Source organism: Arvicola amphibius, chromosome 10, assembly GCF_903992535.2.
Source record: "Arvicola amphibius chromosome 10, mArvAmp1.2, whole genome shotgun sequence".
Lineage (NCBI taxonomy): Eukaryota > Metazoa > Chordata > Mammalia > Rodentia > Cricetidae > Arvicola > Arvicola amphibius.
The window spans coordinates 8,778,484-8,798,789 of record NC_052056.1 but is presented as its reverse complement, the minus strand read 5'-3'; the positions used below and the strand labels follow the sequence as shown (position 1 = coordinate 8,798,789).

The following is a 20,306-nucleotide window of genomic DNA, read 5'->3' as shown; positions in this document are numbered from 1 at the left end:
AATGAGTGTTGAGAGATGCATTGATTTGTGGGTTTAGCAATATTATCAGGATTCAGTTTAATACTAAATCCATTTAATAAAATAATAGTAGGTTCTCCCCCAAGATTTTGGACCAATAATAGTGCCAGGTATGAGTTTCATCTTGTGGGATGGAGCTCCCATCCAATCAGAAAGCGGCTCTTACTCTCTGGATGTTCATACCACTTTTGCCCTAGTGGGTTACTTCCTTTGGAGTTCTTGGCCAGTGAGGATCTATAGACCCACAAACATCACAGGCTGTTGCCATTGCTTCTGGTTATCTTCCATCACTTGACCCTAACACTGATGACACCATTTACTTGTGTCTCTGAACATGGGGAAATCAATCTGGGACTAACATGGAAGCTTCACCACTACTGGTTAGGTTTCATAGTCCTGGAAGGTACTATGCACACTACTGGAGGAGAAACGTGATCATCAATCAGAACCACCCATAAGCTTTGGTTAAAATAAGCCACTAGAGGATGAAAATGTTGAAGAACCCAAGAACTAACAAAACACAGTAAAATAAAAGACCAGAACAAAAGTATGCATGCTGAAGGAAATAGATTTATTGGGAGACTAACAGTAAGACCCTGTCCAAACACTCTAATTAAAAATACATTTAAGTTGATGCAGTTTAATATATGAGCAGAACAACTCAGGAGGTAAGATACCTCCTGCGCTGATAGATTTTAGTCTCTTGTAAAGAAAAAAAAAAGCTGTGTCTTGCTGTCCTTAGCTGTAGATGAGGATCAGGATGGCACTGGCATCCTGTTCAGCAGCACCAAAGGGCAATACTACTGTACATTGTCTGGATCTTCCAATTACATGGGAGGCTGGACGACAGACATTGCTTTTCAGGTTGTTCTTTGAGAAGATAACTGGTTGAGGGTCCTGTAGTCATCAGAGCCATTGATCCATCAATAGGTGCTGTAGCCGAAGCCAGAGCCAGAGCCCCATGGCCTGTAGAAGCTGCTGCCATAGCAACAGCCTGGATTTTGGTAGTTACTAAAACCACCATAGCAGAAGTTGCGGGAGCTATAGATGGTTCCACAGCCATGGTTCAAGGGAGAACCCAGAGGCACAACACAGTTCAGGGGAGTGGCTCTGTAGGTCCCATGGAAGTTGGTTCCATAGCAAGGATACCCTGGGAAGTAGTTTCCACAGCAGAAATAGCGAGTCATGGTGGCAGATGTGGAGAGAGAGTTGGATAGACTGTGAAGAACAAGTTACCCAAGTGTGAATGGAGCATCTCTCTCACACTCGCCTTTTATACCCTGAGTTGGTGGACATGACACACCAGTCACTGCACTCCTTCCCACAAATTTGCATAAATAAACCAATTATTTTTCTAATAAAATGTGCATAAAGAAACCCACAGACTCTTTAGCCACATTTTTGTTGGCTTTTCTGTTTACAAAGGAATGTGTGCTATCTTCAAAGCCTCGACACATCACTGAATTCTTTTCATCAGTGTCCCAGTTTAACTACCATCCTGATGGCATCATCTGAGGCTCTAAATCTTCTGCTTATAAACTCCTCCCAGTTGGCATAACTCAGCTAAAAGAGCTTTTGGCAAGAATGTAAACACTCAAACAAAGACATAACCATCATCTGAGATGGTTGACTCTTGAGTAAAATCATTCTAAAACAATACTTAGAAACACTATAAACCCCATGAAATTCACTTCCTGTATCCTTCCAAAACATTGGTATTTGGAAAAGGAGGGTTTTTGTATTGTTTTGTCTTGTTTTGTTTTGGTGGGGGAGAATATCATTTAGATCCAGGTAAAAGTTGTGGCTGAAGCACGTTGTGAATATATTAGATACTGCTGAATTGCTGGCTTTAAAATAACTTGTTTTGTTTTATGTAAATTCATCTCAACACTGTTTTTAATTTTCAAGAGCATTATTATAAAAATCATTTGAACAATTTTTTTTAAAAAAAGACACAAATTTAAGGGAAGAGATAGGAAATAAATTGGTGGGAGAGCTAAGGAGCTAGATGGAGACACACATTGTATACATGTATGAATTTTTAATTAAAAATGAACAGATCTTTTCATAAAAGCTGTAAGGGCACCATATAATAAGATGGTTCAGGAAAATTCTACCAGGAATTTTCATCTATCTCCTTTATGAGCATCTTCCTTGTTAACACATATTTTATTTTTTATAGAGAACATACAATATTTGTAAAACATCTTTAACATTGTCGAACTATCTTGTTGTGGTGTTGTTGTGCCATCTCTGAGTGGAATGATGCCCATTTCAAAGCCCTGTTGTACCACATCTGGTTCTCCGTGGCTGCCAATAAACTAAACCTAAATGCCTTGACCCAGTTAAAAAATACTAGTATATTTCAGGATGCAGGATGCTCTCTCTACCCCTACTGTGTTATGTGTAATCATTCCTTGTGATAAGAGGACTCAGACAAAATCTGAGCTTAAAATGCTAAATTGGTACCAATTTGAACCTTTAATAAATAGCCATACTCCTGTGTAAATAAAAATCTGTATTCATTGAAAGAAAAAGTCATAAAGTTGCTGGAGATACGATCCCAGTGCCTCAGAGTTCAAAGCCAGTCCTGACTACAGAGAGAGACACTTTAAAAAAGCGATGTTAAATGGATATAGATTGATTTTTTTATTGTGAAACCATGAGATCCATTTGGCAAAATGAATTATTCCCACCAGAAATGATGTACTCAGATTCTTTCTTGGACTCTGTGAAAATAGAAGAAGAGAAGAGAAGAGCAGCAATCTGCAAAACATCTTGAAAGTGGTTACCATTTCATAAGATTATATGTTATGAGTGCATTTATAGGAGATCTTCTGGTTCATTTTAGGAAAAAGAACAAATTAATAATATACATTTTACCATTTTAATTCATTTACTGATATACACATATATGTATGTCATATATGTATGTATAGACATACATGTGTGTGCGTGTGTCTGTGTCTATGTGTTGCCTTACAAGGACCTGGAGGAAAAGCAAATTCTACTGTTAGGCTAAAGGAACCAAACAATAAAATGACCCCTAATAACATTCTGTTATATCCATAAATCAGTGCCTTACTCAGCTGTCATAAGAGAAGCTTCCTCCTGCAGCAGATGGGAACTAATACAGAGAACCACATCTGGACAATGTTCAGAGAGTAAGAGACCTTGGGACACTCAATCCTAAATGGGAGGACTTCAATTCCTTCCGTCAGAGTTCAAGGAACCTGCAGAAGAGGAGGTCGAAAAAGTATAAGAGCCAGGGGGCATGGAGAAAGCAAGCAATCCTCTAAACCAACAGGACTGATACACATAAGAGCTCACGGAGACTGGGGCAGTGTGCACAGGCCTACACAGACCCAAGCCAGATGGGGTTCTGCACTGAGAGGAGAAGGTGGACATGAGCACTCATCCCTAACCAAGAGGCTATCACCAATGGACAACAATCTCCAAAAGAAAGTGCTGGGATTTCAGGATTCCAGAATCCCCTCTTAAAAAAAAAAAAAAAAAAAAAAACCATGAGATTTTGGAAGCAGTTACTCTTAGTACCTCAGATGACTTTCATGAATACAACTATTCTCATAATCCCTAGGGTCAGTCTTTTCAGCAATACAAAGCAAGCATCCTTGTTCTGCCACTGTGTGAGGTAGCCCTGAGATATGTGTATCTTCTGTGGGAAGGAGGGTTCCACATATATTGGAGGTATCCTGTTCCCTTCCCTTCAACTCTGGGACATAGAGATAAACAACAGAAATGCCTTGTTTGTCTGTTCCTTTCCCTTGTGATCTCTGCTTCCTGTCTGATCAAAAATGGAGGGTAGACTGTTGCCTAAGGTTTATGTCTTATCAGGTCCCACAGCCATTTAGTCCCATCTTGCTTTCTCTGTCTGGGTGACAAATGTAGACTGCATCGTTCCTCTTCCCAGAATTCTCATTGCCATGCATCTACTTCCTGCCTGGTCGCCGTTGCGCCGCCCTGCCTGGCTACTGGCCCTGGTCGCCGTTGCGCCGCCCTGCCTGGCTACTGGCCCATGAGCACTTTATTAAAAATAAAACAAGTGACAGGATAAAAGACCATTGACCCACAGCAGTAGGCTAAGAAGAGCCAGACATCTCTCCAGAGGAAAATCCCCCTGAATGGCCTCTGCTCAACCAAGTCGGAAGAAAAAGAATCATTTTCTCCCATTCCCTTGGTTTCCTGTGTCCTGTTAGACTTTCCTGAAGCAAATTGTCAGCCAAATATTTTTTCAATATTTGTTTTTTACTCTAAATATTAATAATAATGAATATTCATAGAGAACTCGTTTTGTGTTAAGCTCTGCTATAAGCACTACATGTAATATTTATTTATATATTTTCCAAATAGAATGCTAGGTAATAGAAAATGAGGTGTGCTGTCCATTCATCCAAGCATTTAACAAACACTAACTTTTTTATAATGATTTTATGATGGGAGTATTATGGTATTTTATATGAACGCTGCTTCCAGAATGTTGGTTCCAGAACACTGAACAAAACTGCTGAGGTGGCATCCTTACAACTCAGCTGAACCTAACTCCAAGCCCATGTGATCTAGTCCACACCATAGTCCCAGCCGCTTCACTATGCTGCGTTTGAAACGTCATTAAAACTTTAAAAAGGGCCAGCTTGTAAAGAGCTTCAAGTACGTAATCCATTGTGTTGCTGTCTTGAACACACCAGCCAGTAAAGGCTCATTTTGACTGAAGGAGTAAGCAACCCCAAATTGTCATGCTTTGAAAGACCTAAACAATTTCATACCCACATCACTCACATTCCCCAGACCAGTGCGTGTCTCAGGTGCACATAACGATGACCCAAAGACTTAAAATGGAGTAGAGTTATCAAGACCTGAAATATCACAGGGAGGGAGGGAATCCTGCCACACATAGCACAAATTCACTCCTGAAGATTTTCTGCAGACATCAAGCATTGGTTCCCTCCTTTCCTCATTTCTGAAAGTCTGTTCACTTCCCTGCTTGCCACACTACCTGAACCAGGAGGAGAACATTCCAAATGTGTCCATCAACAGCAGTGACCTCCACAGATAGTTGACTCCTTACATAGACTAAGCAATTCTAACGTACTTTTAAAGGAAGGATATACCACCAGTGCCCTGTGCCACATACATAACATGCTGTCATGATTGGAGTCCAAGAATTTAGGCTTTAAAATGGTATGACCTTCTACCAACACCCATATGGCACCCTGCTGCCCAGGAAATATATCTGACCCAAAATCTAGTTGATGCCTGCATGTTCTTGAGACTGTGCCAAACCTGTGCCAGTGCAGAGGGCAGCACGCAACACTCACTGTTGTAAGTAGCCACTCCCTGACTAGACTCTGTACCAAAGGTCACACTTGACCCAGTAGAGAGTAGCTCCTGCAGTTCCTTGAGCAACTGTACTTCAGTGAGGAGACTAGGTTTGACCTACCCATTGGGGCAGCAGCACAGACTCCAGAAGAGGCCGCTAAGGGATTCATAAACCTTGATAAGATCACTGAAGCTGAGAGGCTAAGTGTGAACTACAGAACTGCAACCACAGCCAGCATGGCCCACACAAGCCACAGCTTAACATACAGCCATCCTTACCACAGCCAGCGTATCCCACACAAGCCACAGCTTAACATACAGCCATCCTTACCACAGCCAGCGTATCCCACACAAGCCACAGCTTAACATACAGCCATCCTTACCACAGCCAGCGTATCCCACACAAGCCACAGCTTAACATACAGCCATCCTTACCACAGCCAGCATGGCCCACACAAGCCACAGCTTAACATACAGTCATCCTTACCACAGCCAGCGTATCCCACACAAGCCACAGCTTAACATACAGCCATCCTTACCACAGCCAGCGTATCCCACACAAGCCACAGCTTAACATACAGCCATCCTTACCACAGCCAGCGTATCCCACACAAGCCACAGCTTAACATACAGCCATCCTTACCACAGCCAGCGTATCCCACACAAGCCACAGCTTAACATACAGCCATCCTTACCACAGCCAGCGTATCCCACACAAGCCACAGCTTAACATACAGCCATCCTTACCACAGCCAGCGTATCCCACACAAGCCACAGCTTAACATACAGCCATCCTTACCACAGCCAGCGTATCCCACACAAGCCACAGCTTAACATACAGCCATCCTTACCACAGCCAGCGTATCCCACACAAGCCACAGCTTAACATACAGCCATCCTTACCACAGCCAGCGTATCCCACACAAGCCACAGCTTAACATACAGCCATCCTTACCACAGCCAGCGTATCCCACACAAGCCACAGCTTAACATACAGCCATCCTTACCACAGCCAGCGTATCCCACACAAGCCACAGCTTAACATATAGCCATCCTTAGAGCTCTCTCCCTATTAGAGTATCTGTAAATCAGAAAAGGTGTGAACCCAGGGACACCAGAAACGTGAAAAAGCAAAGAAACATGATGCCACCAAAGAAGCAAGTTCACTCTCCTACAACTGACTCCCAATAAAAGGAAAACTGGTGTAAAAGGATTTCAAAATAATGGTCCCCCTTGAGATGCTCTGTGAGATCCAGCAAATACAGACAAGCACTGCAGCAAGGTTAGCAAAACAGATCTGATCCAAACAAAGATGCAAACAGAGAACTAAAACCGTTGACTCTTTCATTTTGGAGGGGTGAAGATTCTAATTAACAGAGTCAAAAGAATATTCAAGAACACTGGTAACAAATGAGACTAGGAAAAGAGCTCTTGAATTTGAAGGCAGGGTTTTGAAATAAACTTGTTAGAGGAAAAGAAGGATGGAGGGATGAAAAAGTAAACAAGGCAAGGATATAAGAGACACCAATAAGCCAACAAACGTTCACAATGTGGATGTCCCCAGGGGAAGACACACAGGCAATTTAATGAAATAACACCTCAAATTTTCTGAGTTCTTGGGAGAGATACAGACATCCAGATTCACAATGCTCAACAATGCAAGGGAATGTCTTCTCTGGAACACATGATGAAACATAAAATTAAAAACAAAAAGTGAATGAAAATCCCTGGGAAAACCATGTGTGCAAAGGCTGATGGTTCAGACATCCACGAATGTGGGGAGGTTGGGATGCTGCTGGTCCAAAGCTCGGTCAGCGTTTGTCAGGAGATCTTCAGCCAACCAACTAGTCGGTCCTTGTCCAGCTCTGTGTCAGAGCTGGACCCCTGCAAATAGCAAGTAAAGCTGAACCTAACATCCTGACAAAGAGATAAAAAATACTGATTTATATTAATTTACCAAAACCCTATTCTCTGCCAATGGAAGGGCTAAGAATGCTATTGGTGGTAATTGGGATTCCTCGGCCTGTTGTTCCTGCCCACTTAATGTTTTCACCAAGGAACTTTTTCATGCCTTGATTTGTAAATTTCTATAATCTGTTACTATAGAAGCCCAATGAAACTGCTTCTGTGTTAGGGCATTGTATCTGGAGAAATCTATATCCCCCTGCCATGCTCACTCTAATTGGGTTCTAGAATAAACTGCCTTTCATTCAGCTGAAAGCTGTGCTTCTTGCATCAACAATATAAAAGCAAAAATGTATAACCAGTGTCAGAATTCTCTATTATTTTAATGGTGGAGATTATTTTAATAACACATGAATTTGGGAATCTCTAGTAAGAAAACTAAAAACAAAAATTCAGAATAACAACCATAGCTACAACAAAATAATAACAAATATAAAAAGAGGTTCTTAAAGTAACTTTGTTAATTTATATGATTTTTATGTAAGCCTCACAACACATATAAAAGTTAAAAATAAAAGCGTATCACAATAAAAACAACCCAGGAAACTACAAACACAAACAAAAGAGTACGAAAATAACAAAGTTTCTACAAAACAATCAGAAAATGTCAATACTGCAGGAATAAGTGCTCCTCCAAACATTCTATCTGGCCACAGCAAATTGCACACTCTCCTCAAGAGCAAATGAAACACTCTCAAGGATAAATTACAGAGCAGACCCCAAAGCAAATGTGAGTCGCTTTAAATCATTTCTAGCTTTTTCTGATCACATAGTACAACACTAGAAATCAGTCACTAATGGCCCTTTAGAAACGTTATGAATAAAGAAAAATTGAGCAACATGTGAGTTTATGCAGAGGGATTTTAATTCTTTTTTTAAAAAATTCTATATGCAACTGAAAATAAACACACAACATACCAAAAGATGAGAAAAAGAATGGGAGAGAGGGCTGGAGAGATGGCTCAGTGGTTAAGGGCATTGCCTGCTCTTCCAAAGGTCCTGAGTTCAATTCCTGGCAACCACATGGTGGCTCACAACCATCTGTAATGAGGTCTGGTGCCCTCTTCTAGCCTGCAGACATACACACAGACAGACTATTATATGCATAATAAATAAATAAATAAATAAATATTTTTTAAAAAGAATGGGAGAGAAAAATCCCTAAAACTCATGTTATAAATGCCAGCATCACTGGGTGGAGGGAAGGCCTGACCACTGGACGCCACTCTGAGGATAAGCAGGGAAATCTGTTCTGATGACTAGAAGCAGGAAAAACTGTTCCAATGTTCTATTGCCCAGTGGATGATGAGATCAGCAATAAGACTTTGTGCTTTTCCAAATTCCTAGAAAAGAGGTTTCTAGGTTCTCTCTTCCACAAAGAGTTAATAGATTTGAGCTACTGGTAAGTATGCTAATTATCCCAATTTAATCATTAAACAATCTATACATGTAAGATAATAACACACTGTAAGTCATAACATTGAACAGCTATTACATGTCAATAGATAAATATTATAAACATATTTTATTAATGTTTTTGGCAACATTCTAAAAGATTACATAATAAGATGAAGAGAAATATAAAAATGTTTTAGGACTCATAATAAGATTCATAAAGATTTTAAATACATAGATTAGATTTCTTAGACTGAGAAATTTAATCAACTATTTTTTTAGATTGCTCAGTAGCTTTTTCTTCTCCTTCTTTCGTCCATAATCAATTACTACATCATATAACTGAGGGAAAGATGACCATAATGTTAGTCTTTCAAAGAAAGCCCCTTAATGATTATTGGGAAATTAGAATTTAATTATAGTATCTTTTTATTTACTCATTTATATGTATATGTTATTTAAAGAAAAACTAATAATTTAGTACCTCTATGTGAGAAATAAGACCGAAAAGGATGATATAAGGATGTCACTTATGTACCCTGTCATAATTTTTAATGACTACCTTTACTGGGCATAAATTACAGTACTTCGCCACCTCTCCAACCTATATAACTGCCCATATAGGAATCATCTTGGTCTAAATTCTAATCTCAAGCAGGCACAAAGTTATAACCCTGGCCTTCTTCCTTCAGTAGACAGTTCCCACCACCCTGAGAGGTCTATGCGGTGCTTGACTGGGTAATCCAGGAAGAGGGCGATGGATGTCCCATGATGAACCTCTAACCAAAGCTTATAAAAGTATGGCATCTTGAGAAAGAATCTGGAATAGTGTTTAGCTTGATTCGATGTCCTCATTCAAAACCCCAGGCCTCCCATATCTCCTTTCCCCCTTATTCATGCTCCTGAAGAAATGGTTCAAGCAGCCCTTCCTCTGAGACCTTGCTTTCTGGAAACGCAGACCAGAATATGTCTCAAACACTGTTTAGTAATATCTCTTTTGGACTACGTCACATGGCATAGCTTGCTGTGAGAATGTGTCTCCTAGCAATGTCAGAAGCTACACCCGTAATGTCTCAACAAGAACACTGCCTAAACATGAGCAGAACAAGGATGACATCAATAGACATGCCGAAGTGGACAGGGGAGAGCCAGCAAGGCCTCAGCCCTATACAAAGAGCTACAGGCAACCAAGTAATACCAAGAACATAGTCTTCCCCAGGGAAGGGCACACCAATTGACTATCCAATAGCAATTGTTACATGTGAGTAGCACTGTTCCAACTGAGCAGTTCATATTTAGGAATATATAAAATCGTTGATTTATCTATCAAAAACTTTTTATTGCTTTATAAATAATACCAATCAAAATTTCCACTTCCTACCCTCCTCCCATTTCCCTTCTGCTCCTCCACTCACCCTCCCCCCTCACCCTCCAGTCCTAAAAGAGGGCAGTGTACCCTGCCCTGTGGGAAGTCCAAGGCCCTCCTCCCTCCCTCCAAGCCTAAGAATAGAGACAGAGACCCACATCAGAACACTGGAGTGAGCCCCCAAGTTCCAGTTGAAGAACAGAAGGAAGGAGAATATGAGCAAAGATGTCAGGACCACGAGGGGTTGGTCCACCCACTGAGACAGAGTGCCTGATCTAATTGGAGCTCACCAAAGCCAGCTGGACTCAGACTGAACAAGGATGTGATCAAACCGGACTAACAAAAACTTTTTAAAAGAAGCTATGAACTTAAGAGAGCAAGGAGAGGCATATATGAAGTTTTAGAGGAATAAAGGTTAAGGGAAAAGTTATATAACTGTATTTATTATAATCTCAAAAACCAAAGAAAAAAGAACATGTGTGTGTGTGTGCGCCTGCCTTTAAGGGACATAGTTTTTTGAGCTTTGGTGTGCTTGGAGTTATACAGCTATCATTTTTATCCCTCCAAAGGGAAACTCATGATTAATGATATTCATTTCTCCTTAAGTTAAACTCTGTCTCTGCGGACTTTCCACTCTGGACACTTAGCACAAGGGAATCTTACATTCCACGGGCTGGAGCTCCCGCTTCTCTCTCTTTATCTAGCTATGCTACAGCTTGTATTAATAACTCATTGTTCTTATTCCAAACAACACTCCACTGTACACTCTGCTTGTTGATCCACTGGTTGACAGACATTTGAGTTATGCGGGGCTATCATGAATACTGATACTATGTGCATTCATGTACAGATGAGTTGTAACATGAAAACTGTATATCTTCATTTTCTTCTGAATATCTACAAATACTCAAGTCTGTCACGTTTCAGTAACACGTTTCAGTCTGAGGCATTTCGTTCCTCAGAAGTGAAACTCAGTTTGCTTCTTCATCCAGCCTGTCACCAGCTCTAGTCAGTTATGCCTCAAAATTATATCTCAAGGCCACTAGCTCCCTCCATTCCCACTGCTAACACATGGTCAGACTACCAGCACTGTTCCCCAGCCACCACAGCCGGCCCTCTGCCTTCCTGTTCCCACTTCCCTTCCTCCACAGGATTCTTCAGCCACTGCAACCTTTTCAAGACAAACTGCTTCACCCTACTTTAAAAGCCTTCAGTGGCATCCTGTTCTTAGAGGAAATAAAGGTTAAATGTCTTAGCTCCACCTGTTTCCAATCTCACTTCTCACTGTTCATTTCCCAGGATGCTCCCCTTCTTTCGTTCGGTTTATCATCCACACAGGAGGCATCATTCTTGTGTTCTCTATCCTTGTATATCTACCTGTATCTTGTGTTAGCCCTGATGGAGCAGCAGATGGCAATTAATACAGAGAACAACAACCAGTCAGCATGCAGAAAACAAGAGACTGTGAAGTGCTTGGCTCTAAATAGAACATCTTTATCATATTGTCTTTCCTCAGACTCAGGGATCATTGCAGAAGATGAGGTCAAAATTTTGTTAAGAGCCAGAGAGAGAAGATACTATGTCTCAAAACTATTTTCTTTACATGATAGCACAGTTGCACACGTGAACTCATAGTGCCTGGGACTGTATGCACAAGACCTGAACAAGGTCAAGGCATGTACATACAGCCACACAACCTAATGTCGTGATAGGTCTGAGATGGATGGAGAGCATCCACTGGATTTGGCAAGATGATGATGTCTGGTAAAGAAGAAGAAATAATGAGGAAGAGGAGTAGCAGACAGTGAAGAAAAAAGAGGAGGGAGAGAGAAGAGCGAAGAGGAACAGGAGATTAGGGAGGTCCATCCCAAGAGTGTAAAACGAAATGAAAAACAAAAATCAGATGCTCCATGTAATAGACTGCAGGGCCCTAAATTCTGCCAGCAATGGTGTGAACTTGGTAGTGGGTGAGGCTGTAGGACTGTAGCCCCAGCAAATACCCTGACACAGAGGATAGTAGAGTACACAGCAAAGTCCTTCCCAGAATCCACCCCATAGAAACTGAGATAATAAATGGGTGCTACTTTTACACTGCTAAGTGATACTGGTTACCCAATAATTAAGCAACTTAGCGCATGTGTGCTTGTGTGTATGTGCGTGTGCGTGCGCACACACACACACACACAACCATCATCATCATCATCATCATCATCATCTCTAATCCAGCAATTTTAAAACATTATCTCATACCCATGCAAGTGTCCCATCTCTGCTGGTGCCTGCCACCAAAAGACATTGCATTCTGGCTCCCTACACTCTCTGCCTGAATCTGAACTATATTACTCTACACATTGCTTGGCACAGGAAGGGGTGCCAGTCAGCTACCCAAAGTGTCCCAAAGCAAGTAGCTTCCATCTGCATGTTACTTCCCAAACACCCTCCATTCTTCCGCACATGCTCAGTCTTGACTGCTTGCTCTCTTTCAGGGAGTCTGCATTTCTGTTCTCCTCTGTTGCAAATCTTTTACTTTTTCAGGGTTGCTGTGATTTGTTCTTTTTTAAAGGTGTCATCTTTTCCTCTCATTTCCAGGCATGTGGGAAAGGAGTAGGAAGTAGGTGCCTGTATTTAGCCTGACAGTTTGATACAAGATCCTTTCCAAGGCAATTTTCAAAATATTATGCTTCCTCCCCCCAAAATCCATTTAGAGACATTTTTCCTGTAACTAAAGTCTGGCACGGGCTTTTTATAGTAGTTCTTGTAAGTACTATGCACCCACTATAAATTACATTTATGAAGAACAGACGATGGCACCGCCAAACACTCATACTGCGAGTTACAAGGCAGTATAAACCTGTGTATTGAGGCTTTGTCCTCCTTGAAGTAAAACATTAAGCTTGCGTGCATAAATGATGCCATTTTAAACAAGAAACAGCCTGCAATACATCGTAGGGACCACCCGCACCCACCAAGAGATTTAGGTACACAAAGCCGTGGAGAGAAAGAAAACAAGAAACACCAGAGCTCTACAGAGGATCATGGTCCTCCTGGAAAGCTTCCTGAACTAGGGCACAAGTGAGAGGATTCTTAAATGTGAGCAGAAGGGCGCCAAGAGAAGTTCCCAAAGGAGTACCAACAGATCAGGAGAGACACAAAGAAAAAAAAATCTAGAAAAAAAAAGCATCCAATGTGTGGCCTCGGAGACTCTGTTACTATATAGCTCAGAATACAGTAGAGTCCAATAAGTATTTTGATATTTGATAAACTGATTGACAAAATCAGAGTAAATTCCATGTTGTAGCTGTTTTAATAACAGCCATACAAGACAGGCTCTTGGATGGGACTCTGCTGCCCTCTGTAGGTCATCACCATCATCTGCATGCTCAGGGTCAAGGGGGCACTAGACAGATGCCTTGGTAAATGAATAGCTTGCTTGAGTCTTTGAAGTTGGGCTCCACGGGGAACATATAGACAGAAACCAATGGTAGCCACAGAAAATGTAGCTAAAAAAAGAGACAATTTTATTAAATACTTCACATTCACTCCAGCTATGCTTCTTGTGAGAGGAGACTGTCCCAGACCAATTATCCTGATGCTGCCTCTTGCTGAGCCTTCTGTCTTTGTTGCTCTTTTCCTTGGTTTTATCAGTGGAAAACATGGCATGGAATTTAGGAAAGAACCCAGAGACATCTGGCGGCTCGGCTAAGCCCAGGAATGTATTTCCCCAGTTTCTCCAGCAAAGAGATGCGTGTTGTTGTTATCCTGGATGTAATCACCGCTGTTATTGTTGCTTCTGTTATTTTAAAAATAGGTTAATCGAGGATCCTAAATATCAGGAAGAAGCAGGACATATCCTGGAGGTGGTTGTTTTGAAATCCAGTGCACTCTTTCATGTCCCTATTAGCAGTTCACTATTCCGCCTGTACACAGATACTACATTAAAAAAAATTCAGTAATTGTCCTCTACAAGCCTTTCCTCTCTCTCTCTCTCTCTCTCTCTCTCTCTCTCTCTCTCTCTCTCTGTAGATGGAGCAGCGGGGCTGCGTCCCGCCACCAGGCTAGCTTTACACCCGAAATAATTACACGGAAACTGTATTCTTTTAAACACTGTCTGGCCCATTAGTTTCAGCCTCTTATTGGCTAAATCTCACATGTTGCTTTAACCCATATTTAAAAATCTGTGTAGCACCACGAGGGGTGGCTTACCAGGAAGATTCTTAACCTGTGTCCATCTTGGAGAGGAGAAGCATGGCAACTGACTATGGCAACTGCCTGAAGCGTCTTTCTTTGTCCCACAATTCTGTTCTGTCTACTCCGTCTACCTAATTTTCTGTCCTATTAAAGGGACCAAGGCAGTTTCTTTATTAACCAATGAAAGTAACACATAGACCCTCCTCCATATATCTCTCTCCCTCTCTCTCTCTCTCTCTCTCTCTCTCTCTCTCTCTCTCTCTCTCTCTCTCCCCTCTCTCTCTCTCTTTCATTGAAGTTTAGAAGAATTAGAAACATTTGGAGCAAATTCAAAAAATAGTATGGAACAAGAAAATATAGTATCTGGATAAATATTTTTAAAATCACTACTGAGGCTCTAGTCCCACTCAACAGAAGAATATGTGTTCCTTATCACTACTGAAAGTGAACGACTAAAAGACAGGTCTTTCGGACACATGTGCCGTGAGGTAGGGAGACGACGGAGATGACTATGAACTCTGCTCATACCATGAGCACGAAGTGTCACTGGGAAGAAACAGCACTGTTCAGAGCACAGAGTGGGCTAACTGGAGTCAGACTAGAGACTTGATATTCACTGAAGTGTTTCTGAGACACTCGGGAAAAGAGGCAAGATGACAAACACAACATAGCTAAACGTAAAGTGAAATATCACTTCTGCGAGGTAGAGAAGGCACAAACCGTGACAATGGTGATAAACACTGGCACGTGTTATCTTTATAACGTCATTAGTAGCTGATGAGCATGCCCGTAGAGAAACACATTACCAACATTAACTAGCAAAGCAAACTGTCTTCTCAGGTTGGCCCAAAGAGACTTGTCAATAATAGAACCACATTTAATTTTAGCTTGCTCTCAGCAAGTTGCCTATGTGTTTTCCAGACATAGACTATTTTCACCATCTTAGAGTGTGTGCCCTTGGTAAAGATGAAGAATAGAACCCTTTCTACACCAAAAGACTGAGCGTTGGCTAGTTTTAATTTTACATTTAAAAAAAAGATGTTTGAAAGCTAGAAGCTTTATTAAGAAGCTAGGATTCAGACTACTTCCTTAAGCCAGGGAACAAAACTCTCACTTATTCATAGTCCAATGGTGGGAAGAATGGAGAGAGGTAAAAATGCTCTAACTGCGGTCATTAGTCAAGATTAAAACCTCCTGGAGTCTCCAATTAACATAAACTGTAGTTTTCCTTCAGACCTCTCAAGCCTGCTGTTGTGTTTCAAACAGTAACATAGCTGTAAAGTCAAAAAAGACTGGCCTGATTGACAGATCAGTAACCTTATACTAATGCAACCACAATAAAAATAAAAGGCATTTTTACTGAGCACTTAATACTGAACAGATCAGAGAGACGCAACCCTCTCTCAGGCTATTTGGCTGGTGATTAAGTACTGTTGAAAATGTGAGCTGGAGGAGTAGCCCTGCTGGTGAAGAGCTTGACTAGTAAGCATAAATCCTGGGGTTCAATTCCCAGAACCCATGTACAAATTCTTGCATGGTAATGCATAATTAAAATCCCAGTGCTGAGAAGGCAGAGGCGGGAGGATCTGAGGGCCTACTGGCCAGCCAGTCAATCCAAATAAATAAGGTCCAGGCTAACAAGAGAATATGTCTCAAAGAGGTAGATGACATTCCTGAGGATGACACCTAAAGCTGTCCTCTGACCTCCATAGGCAAACACACACACATACAAACACACATGCATAAGCATGCATACACACACACACATGCACACACCTATATGTATATGCATTAAAAACATGCTAACTTCATGTTAGGACTTTTTGCTGGCACAGTTCATTCTTTTTTTTTAAGCGTTAAAGGTCTGAATTTTTTGTTGTTGTCGTTTTGTGCTTTGGTTTTTTTGTTTGTTTGTTTGTTTGTTTTTGTTTTTTTTCCTGAGACAGGGTTACTCTGTAGCTTTGGAACCTGTTATAGAACTAGCTCTTGTAGACAAGGCTGGCCTCAAATTCACAGAGATCTGCCTGCCTCTGCCTCTTGAGTACATGCGCCACCACCACCTGGCTATTCTTTCTGTCTTTAAATGGCTAAGGCTGTTTTTTCAGCTTTGGGACCCTTTGATTGACAGTTGATGGCCTTGTAGCCTGACGGTTCCCAAAGCTGTCTTAGAGAGCAGCCTCTGGAGGAGTTGCAGAGAGAAGCTGCGAATGACCAGTTCTGCCTACCAAGGAGTCACCTAGCATGGTTAAGAGCTGAGACTCTCAACTTTCAAAGCTTAGGAGCTATCAGAGTAGCCACGGGCACCAAGTCCAGAGGAAGAAACCTCTCACTTTGAGAGCAGAGAGCCAAAAATCTGTGGCTTTGAAAGCTTAGGAGTATGAACATCTGCTTCTCCAAACTTCAAGCTATCAGTCTGTACGTCTTTAAGCCTGGGACTGTATGTCTATGGATCTGAAAGTCCAGCCACTCAGCCTCTAGCATTTAACAGCACAGTGTTACCAATACTAAGGAAGCTAAGCTTATCTGTTCTTGATTTCCATCTATGACAATATGCCTGGCATCCCTCCAAGAACTCTGGGTACATTCTTTGCTATGATTTTGGAAAACTCACTGTTGGGGTACCTACTGCTGATATTGCATTATGACCAAGGAGAGTGGAGTAAACTCATAGACTGTCATATAACCGTTAAGTGGGGAGGCAGGAGCAGAACACAGGCAGCCTGAATAGTAACATATATTAAACACATCTGCCATTATCACTGAATAAAGGGTGGGGCTCGAGTCAGTCATATGGCCTGGTAACTACTTTCCTATCCCATTGTCTTTCCTTCTTTTCTTTTCTTTTCTTTTCTCTGGAAGTAAACAAAGCTTCAGAAAGAAGGCAGCAGTGACTGATGAATCTCTAAGGCTGGAGGCTGGGTCTTGGGGGAAAAAAAATCAAGAACATAAAGATAGCTGAGATACTGACCTCCTTCAAAAAAAAATTAAAGTGGTAAATTATGACAGCATGGACAACTGAACTGCCAGGCGAACATGCGGGCCAGAGGAAGCTAGGATTCTTCAACAGTAGAAGTAGCTGTTGAACTCTGTGAACTACTCACTTGTCCATATGCAAAAGGCAAAATAGCTTAACGCTCCCTGAGGGCAATTTTCAAATCTAGCAAAATTACAAATGCATTTGCATTTCGATTTAGAGGTCTCCAGCTAAATGCATATACCAAAGATGTGATGGCAGAAACTGGAGCAGGCAAATGCACAACTACATTGCTATGTGTGAATGTGAAAATTCAAAACAGCCCACATACCCATCTGCAAGAGACTGGCTGACTAGACTCTACATGGAGCCAACAACGAAACTGAATAAAGGAAGCTCTCTGCATAATAACAGGGAGCTGCAACTAGAATTTTCTCGATGAAAAGGCCTGTACTGGGGGACTGCATTTCACTACATCTTGAGTTTGAAATGATAATGGTAATTCCTATTTTCCTGTAATTTTTATAAAGAAAAAATAGGGTGACAAGTCAAAAACCAGCGGTAAGGATTAAGAACATAGAGGAAAATGTGTCTCATTTTCTGTATTTATTTTGAAATCACAAAATACTTTTATAAATTAAAAAAAAATCAATCTGAAATTAGAAATCCCTTATCTGAAGAATGGTGATTGGTTAGGTTGGGAGGGGGCTGAGGAGATGCCTCGGTGAGTGCAAGAATGAGGAACTAAGTCGTAATCTCCAGCATCCATACAGAAGCTGGCCATGCCTGGATCCCAGCATTGGGGGAATGGAGATGGTTGTGTCTGGAGAGCTCACCAGCTCCCCCGATCAGAAACAGCAAGCCTCTGGCTCAGCTGGACACCCTGTGTCAAAGGAGGACTGCAGTAAAACACTGTTTTCCATACATGAGTCTGTCACACTCATGAACTTAGCTGCTATGGTTGTGTGTAGGGAAACTCAGTCAATAATCCAGCATGAATGGAGGCAGAGTTCACAAAGTTCCACCCCTAGCTATTGACACTTGATGGCTCCTCTAGGACTGAGAGTCTCTATTCTTCAGGGATGTATCTCTTGTAGGATGCCCATGCTCCAGTAGCTAGCCCTATCCATGTGCATACTGGAAGTCCTAATTAGGCTCAGTTGTGTTTAAAACAAGAGGATATGAAATTGGGAGAGATACCGGCGTCTAGGAGGACTCGGAATGGGGAAGCAGGGATACATTGGATACACACACACACACACACATACACACACATACATATATATATAATATGAATAAATAAGCAATATTTTAAATGGATAAAGCAAGGTATATGTGTGTGCATTTACTAGGCAAGTGCCCTGCCACCAAGTTATTCAGAACTAGACATCTAATGACTGGTGAGAGACAGAAAATTAGTCCCCTAACTGATCATCCAATACAAAATGGTCACTCATGAAATCATATACACAGAAGCCACACTAAAGAGATTAAGCAGGTTTTGTATACATATGTAATGACAATGATCAAAAAGAGGCCATCAATTTGAGAGGGAGTGAGGAGGGCTATGTGAGGGGTTGGAAGGAGTGGAAGGAGGACTTGGAAGAGGGTGGTGATGCAATTAAACATTAATTAAATTTTTATAGTAAAAACATGAATAAAGTAGATAGTTATTAAAAAATGCCTGGTATCTTCTTGTGAAGTTCACATGCTCATACATGTTCAGGTGTACCTGCACACACACACACACAAAAAAAGTAAAAAATTAGCAATCAGTGTTGGGGAGTTTGTCAGGAAAACGATAGATAAAAGGGAGACCAGATTTGATTAGTTTATGAATAAAAATGTCACTCTAAACTCCACTAATATATATATATAGAGAGAGAGATAGATGATAGATAGATGATAGATAGATAGATAGATAGATAGAAAGATATTGTGTATATATAGTTAAACATTTGTATATTCATATATCAGATAATTATATTTATTATGTTATATATGTATATTAATAATATATTGCACATTATATAATAAAATATAAATTCTATATAAAGACATATTTATTTAATATATTATAATCAAAACAAAAATAAATGATTTGAAACCATATGGAATGAATGAACGCAGGGGCAGAGCTGACAGAAAAGGGGAGATGATGTGGGAAGTATATACATATGCTTATATATATATAATATATATAATATATATATATTGCTTTTATTGGCTATTTTGGCAAATGGCTTAGCAGAGTAAAGCCAGATAGGAAATCAGAACAGAGAGAGAGGGAGATAGTAGGTAGAGTCAAAGAGATGTCATGTAGCTGCCAAAGAAGAAAGATGCTGGAAAACCATGGTGATACATAGATTAATAGATACATAAATACATAGATTAATCGAAATGGGTTAATTTAAGATATAAGAGTTAGCCAGGAATATGCCTAAGCTATTGACCAAGCAGTGTTGTAATTAATACAGTTTCTGTGTGATTATTCAGATCTGAACAGTCAGGAAGCAAAAGAGCAGTCTTCTACATGGTGGTAACTGAGGGGATACTTTGAGTAACTCTAAAACACAGGATTTTGACTCTGTGTCTTTACAGACACAGTTCCCTAAAATGAAATGTAAAGGAATCTATGCCCTATTCAGTAACTGCTCATGACTATATTCCTTTGAAGCTATCATATGCAATACTATAAGATAATACAAATTTAAACTAAAACCTTCAGTTTAAGGATAAAAAAAGAAAACCATAGGAGCTCAAACAGATTACATAAAACCTCTTAACTTTGATTTATAAAGATCAAGGGAAAAGCGCTGCTTATCTTTTCCTTTCAAAGGAACTAAGCTGTCCTAGCTTTCCTTATTAAACACCTCAGCAATGTCAGCTCAGGAGCAGTGAACTCATTATACCCCACGCCATGGCCTCTTAATGCTGTTTGGTATGAAAAGCAAAGCTTCTTAGTGGCAATGAGGGGATGGATGCTTGAGTAAGGCAAGGACCAAACACACGTAGAGACCGTACACAAAGGTAGACCACCTGCCGAACCACAGCAAAACCACC

General features: G+C 40.8%; 1 protein-coding gene across 1 annotated transcript; it reads right to left on the bottom strand.

The window, feature by feature from the left end:
* Window positions 1–941: 941 nt before the first annotated feature.
* On the bottom strand, window positions 942–1,205 carry LOC119824490 (keratin-associated protein 7-1). The gene has a single exon (XM_038344632.1). It carries the CDS (start codon window positions 1,203–1,205, stop codon window positions 942–944), a length of 264 nt encoding a protein of 87 aa, XP_038200560.1.
* Between the last annotated feature and the right edge of the window lie 19,101 nt (window positions 1,206–20,306).

What these genes read in the sequence shown, in the direction of transcription:
- LOC119824490 (XM_038344632.1), bottom strand. Translation starts at nt 1,205, where the DNA reads ATGACTCGCTATTTCTGCTGTGGAAACTACTTCCCAGGGTATCCTTGC.